Here is a 6,351-nt window from a genome sequence, read left to right as displayed (position 1 = left end):
CCTCGTCGGCGTCTCGGAAGATACCGGAGAAAGATGGTGAGAAGTTATCTGCCTCTAGTCATGTCTTTGTGTAATTTACATTGAATTGGGATTTAAGAAACTTAAAAATTACGCGTCATTTATCGGAACTAGTAGCGTGTTGTCTTGATTATTAGCGGTAGTAGCGGGTTTTCTGTAGGAGTGAAACCTGAGGCTCAGCGGCGCCAAGGCTCATTTATATGCTGTCCCGCTAAATTTACTACTTGTTTTCCGAATAATTATGCAGGAATGATTTCAACCAGTCGAGAAATGTATGTAGACATTACAATAAACTAAACACAAGTCCGAAATCCAGAGCTGCTTCTTTTTCAACTGACTTCTATAAAGTTACGTAAAATACGCATTTAATATGATAAAACAAGTACTGATAAACAATTATAATATTGTAGCCACCAGTGTTAAAGCGATAGTTCACCAAATGTTGTCATCATACAATTTTTTATACATACAATGACAGTGAATAGTGCCTGAGGCTGTCATTCTGTCTAACACTTGTTTTTGTACTCCATTTTAACATTATCATGTTATATATTTGCTTTTTAATACTTTCCTACTACAAGGTTGACTGACAGAAAACGTTTCTGATATGTCATCATGTCACATCATTGTTCAAAATCTGGTTACTGAGCATATTATGTTTATTCCAGGGTTTGTTGTCAATTCTTCGAAAACTAAAGAGTGCCCCGGACCAGGAGGTACGCATTCTGCTCCTCGGATTAGACAATGGTGGGAAGACGACGCTTCTGAAACAGCTTGCCTCTGAGGATATTTCTCACATCACACCAACACAGGTACCACACAAAAGATATCTCCCTTTCGCAGAAATGACAGAAATTTCCTAGTAAAAAGTTGGGAAGTTTATTATCATTGTTTTACAGAGTAATTTCTTACGTGCTGCCGCACTGTAATTTACAGCCTTGCCCTGTTAATTCTGATTCTTCTGTCCTTGCCAGGGCTTTAACATTAAGAGCGTGCAGTCTCAGGGCTTCAAACTGAATGTCTGGGACATTGGAGGCCAGAGGAAGATAAGGCCGTACTGGAGAAACTACTTTGAAAATACTGACATGCTTGTAAGTGTTTCTTTAGAGATATGTGTTATACATAGATCACTGAACAAATTGTCAGTTTATGGTTCGTTTATTCTTACATACGCTACCGTTTAATAGTTCAGGGTAAGGTTTTTAAGAAAGAAGTCTCTTATGCTCACCCAGCCTGCATTTGATCCAAAGTACTGCAAAAAAATATATATTATGAAATATTATTACAATTAAAAAAAAAAATGTTTTCTACTTTAATACATATTAAAAATGTAAACTACCAGTCAAAAGTTTTTGAACAGAAAGATTTTTTGTTTTTTTTAAAGAAGTCTCTTCTGCTCACCAAGCCTGCATATATTTAATTCAAAGTACTGCACATTTTGAAATAGTTTTACTGTTTAAAGTAGCTGTTTTTCTATTTGAATATATTTCAAAATTTTATTTATTGCTGTGATTTCAATTAATTGAATTTTTAGCATGACTACTCCAATCACATGACCCTTCATAAATCATTCTAATATTCTGATTTGCTGCTTAAAAACATTTATTATTATGTTAAAAACTGAGGAAAAAATTGTCAGGTTTCTTTGATGAATAGAAAGTTCAGAAGAACAGCATTTATCTAAAATATAGAAATCATTTGTAACATTATAAATGTCTTTTGATCAATTTAAAGTGTCCTTGCTAAATAAAAGTATTACTTAAAATATACTGACTCCAAGCATTTGAATGGTATAGTGTATAATGTTACAAAAGCTTTTTATTTCAGATAAATGCTGATCTTTGGATCTTTCTATTCATCAAAGATTTCTAAAAAAAAAATTACTCAGCTGTTTTAAATACTACTAATAATAATAATAAATAATGTAAAGTGTTTCTTGCATAGCAAATCAGCATATCAGAATGATTTCTGAAAGATCATGTGACACTGAAGACTGGAGTAATGATGCTGAAAATTTAGGTTTGATCACAGGAATGAATTATATTTCAAAATATATTCAAATAGAAAGCTGTTTAAATATAGAAAATAGTTTTAAAATAGTTTAAAAAATTAAAATAGTAAAAATATTTCAAAATATTATTGTTTTTGCTGTACTTTGGAACAAATAAATGCAGGCTTGGTGAGCAGAAGAGACTTCTTAAAAATTGTTAAAACTTACATCTTAAAAACTTTTGACTGATAGTGTAATTTATTTTAGCAATACTCCAAGTCCCATATCATTAGAATATCCTGAATCGATGCTCAAGAAACATTACTTTTTATTAGCAATGTTGAAAACAGTCATGCTGCATAATATTGTTGTGAAAACCATAATAGATCTTTTTCTTTACTGATTTTAAAACAGCATGTATTTGAAAAGGAAATCTTTTGTAACATAACTGTTCACTGTCACTTTTGATTTGTTTAATGCAAGCATTACTGAAAATTTGTGTATTTATATTTCTTGAGTAAGTGATATTTCCCATATTGTTAGCTCTGTGTTAACATTTTTTAACCTTATGTTTCTGTTTTTCAGATTTATGTCATAGACAGTGCAGACAGGAAGCGATTTGAGGAAACGGGGCAGGTATATATAGCAAATCTGTTTATTATTGCTTGTCTTTGTTTGTGTGTGTGTGTGTGTGTGTGTGTGTGTACCTGGTATTCATCACATTGTGGGGACCAAATGTCCCCACAAGGATAGGAATACCAGTAGATTTTGACCTTGTGGGTACATTTCTCAGGTCCCCATGAGGAAACAGGCTTATAAATCATGCACAATTAGTTTTTTTGAGGAAGTAAAAGTGTGCACAATCTCCTGTGAGGGCTAGGTTTAGGTGTAGGGTATGTGTAGGGCGATAGAAAGTACGGTATGTACAGTATAAAAACCATTATGCCTATGGAATGTCCCCATAAAACATGTAAACCCAACATATGTGTGTGTGTGTGTGTGTGTGTGTGTGTGTGTGTGTGTGTGTGTGTGTGTGTGTGTGTGTGTGTGTGTGTGTGTGTGTGTGTGTACCTGGTATTCATCACGTTGTGGGGACCAAATGTCCCCACAAGGATAGGAATACCAGTAGATTTTGACCTTGTGGGGACATTTCTCAGGTCCCCATGAGGAAACAGGCTTATAAATCATGCACAATGAGTTTTTTTGAGGAAGTAAAAGTGTGCACAATCTCCTGTGAGGGCTAGGTTTAGGTGTAGGGTAGGTGTAGGGCGATAGAAAGTACGGTTTGTACAGTATAAAAACCATTACGCCTATGGAATGTCCCCATAAAACATGTAAACCCAACATGTGTGTGTGTGTGTGTGTGTGTGTGTGTGTGTGTGTGTGTGTGTGTGTGTGTGTGCATTCAAGGTGTGTGTGCATATTTCTCAGACTATGTGGCTCAGGCTTAATCTTAACTTAATACAGTTCACTATAGAATTGCATTTCACACTGATTTGAAGTTAAACTAAATTGCTCCAAAAATATATACCTGATCTTGATATGCATTTGTTCAAGCAAATGCATGCTGAAAGTATTTAAATGAGCTATTTTAAATTGTATTTAATGTGTAGGAGTTGGCCGAGCTGCTGGATGAGGAGAAACTTAGTGGTGTACCTGTTTTGATCTTTGCCAATAAGCAAGACCTGCTGACTGCTGCTCCAGCCTCTGAGATTGCAGAGGGACTCAACCTGCACATCATCCGGGACCGCATGTGGCAAATTCAGTCCTGCTCTGCACTTACAGGAGAAGGAGTTCAGGTGAGTCATTAACCTTGCATTTGTTTAGACCCATCAGAAGCTTGATTTCACATAAAGTGCTTCCTTCTTTCAGGATGGCATGAACTGGGTCTGCAAGAACATTACACCAAAGAAGAAGCAGTGAGTCTAGTGTATTTTTCTACAGCCATTCAGGGAATGTGAAAAGCAAACTTTATGGACTGTGTGGATTCCCTATCAGCTCGTTCAGGTTAAAGGGATATGAGGAGATTCAGGGAGGTTTTTTTTTTCTCATCTGAACCTCCTCCGCCATCAACTCAGTCTGATTAACAATCTCTCCATAAACACTGTGCAATAGTATGAATCTCTTAATGAATTTGATTTATAATGTACAACCAACCACTGAAGTAAGTGTAATAAGTGTGATTTTGGAATCTATTACAATATCTTGGATTTCTATGATTTATTCCTTTTAGATGTTTTATACTACGCTAGATTTTTTTTAAAGACCCTTGAATAAAAACACTTGCATAGTCTGTGTTTGACTGGCTGGAACCAAGTGTTATGAAAGCCAGGCTCTTAAATAGATACTTTACTGTGGGATGAGTGCTTGTAACATGTTTAGCAAGCTTAAGCATCTGGCTGTGGCAGTGGAGAGGTTCTTTCTTTATGAGGACATGAGATTGAGAGCATTATATTCACATGATGCCTTCTGTAGAAGTCAGAAGACTGAAGCACCAGATCAGCAGTGCAGACTCTCCTGTCACAAACAGGAAATCAGAAGTAGATGCTGTTTATGACCTCTGAATATTTTGGGTTTTTGTTTTCTGTGATTTTGTCACAAGATTAAAACAGGCCATTTTAAGAGGTGTGTCTTTTTTGTGCATTTTTTTACTCAATGTCTGCTGGATGTTATGATGAATTGATCTAATGAAATTGACTTAAGAAATATTTAAAGGGTCAATTCACCCAAAAATGAAAATTCTGGCATTAATTACTCACCCTCATGTTGTTTCAAATCTAAGACCTTCATTCATCTTCAGAACACAAATTAAGATATTTTTGATTAAATCTGAGAGCTTTCTGACCCTGCATAGACAGCAATGCAACTAACACGTTCAAGGCCCAGAAAGTAGTAAGGACATAGTTACAATAGCCCATGTTGCATCAGTGGTTTAACCGTCATTTTTTGTGCGTTCTACAGTTCTACATCAGATTGCCAGCTCCTACGTTAGCAGCTCCACATGCATGCGCTGTGGTACTCTTGTAAACATGCAGCAGAAACTGACATGGAAGAGAAGAAATTGTTGAACAAAGTAACTTTTGTTTTCTTTGCACACTTAAAGTATTCTTGTAGCTTCATTATATTACGACTGGCCCACTGATGCCACATGTACTATTTTAACGATGTCCTTACTACCTTTCTGGGCCTTGAAAATGTTAGTTGCATTGCTGTCTATGCAGCGTCAGAAAGCTCTCGGATTTTATCAAAAATGTCTTAATTTGTGTTCTGAAGATAAACGAAAGGGTTTGGAATGACACAAGGGTGAGTAATTAATGACAGAATTTTCATTTTTGGGTGAACTATCCCTTTAAGAAATGTGTACAATGAAATATTTAATTGTTTTCAACACTTAAGCTTTAATACAGCGTTTTCACAGCACGTCATCAATCGGCCATATTGGCGGCACTGAAATGAACAAAACTTGCATATTTAGCTTATTATTCCTGCTAAAAATAGCCAATTATTGTCATGTTTTGGGCTGTACTAATCAGTCAGACCAGGACAAAAAAATTGCAAAAAAAGAGTGCAAAAATCTGTCTGAGGAACAAAAAGGCACTTGTGTTTGGCCAAACTGAACCAGGATTTCGAGGGCAAGAATTTTGACAACATTCGTGTTTGTTCTGATCATTTTCAGTCAGGTAGGTGAAATGTTATGCTAATGTCTTAATTAATACAGCTTGTACATATTTTTACCACAAAATATTGTGCCCTTTCCTGCTTACTAAGTCCTTCTCTATATGATTTAACAGCTTCCACACGTTTTTCAATGGTTTAGACAGCATAAATGAGCAAAACAACATATTCAGTAGTACATTTACCGTGCAATCCATGCTATTGTTTACATCCGAGTATTGCCAGTATGGTCGCGCATCTGGGTAACTGTAAGTGCAAACCCTCCATTATATCCATAAATATTTTTGTATGTCTGTGAATGAGCAAACTGAATGGAGAAAGTCAAATGAGTAATTTGAAGTCTTACAGGCAGAGATTAATCTGCACATTAACTAAAATGATTACTTCCAGGTGTGTGTCAGAGGCTGTACATTAACATTTAACATACTAATCAGAAATACAGCTCAGGCCCGTCATGTTACTAGCACACTTAAATCAATCCGCCTTATAGCAATATAAATTTAGTCCACATTATAAGGTCCTGCTAATAGACCTGCATTTAGCAGATGTGAGCAACGTCCACTATGCGCGACTGAATTTACATATGAAACATCTATCTGTATAGTTCTGTCATTATATCTATTGTTATATTGTGTTGAGAGAGGCAGATGTGTGCAGGTGATATCGCA

The 6,351-nt window shown here is 35.8% G+C and overlaps 1 protein-coding gene across 1 annotated transcript; it reads left to right on the top strand.

Annotated features, from left to right (window-relative positions):
• arl3a (ADP ribosylation factor like GTPase 3a) lies at positions 1 to 4,632 on the top strand. Its single transcript, XM_073835094.1, has 6 exons — positions 1 to 36; positions 687 to 830; positions 993 to 1,109; positions 2,594 to 2,644; positions 3,622 to 3,807; positions 3,881 to 4,632. The coding sequence occupies exons 1-6, from the start codon at positions 34 to 36 to the stop codon at positions 3,929 to 3,931; spliced, it is 552 nt and encodes a 183-aa protein (XP_073691195.1). The 5' UTR covers positions 1 to 33; the 3' UTR covers positions 3,932 to 4,632.
• Positions 4,633 to 6,351: the final 1,719 nt, after the last annotated feature.

Source organism: Garra rufa, chromosome 2 (assembly GCF_049309525.1).
Source record: "Garra rufa chromosome 2, GarRuf1.0, whole genome shotgun sequence".
Taxonomy (NCBI): Eukaryota; Metazoa; Chordata; class Actinopteri; order Cypriniformes; family Cyprinidae; genus Garra; species Garra rufa.
Note: the sequence above shows the minus strand (reverse complement) of the source record. Positions and strands in the feature narration are given on the sequence as shown.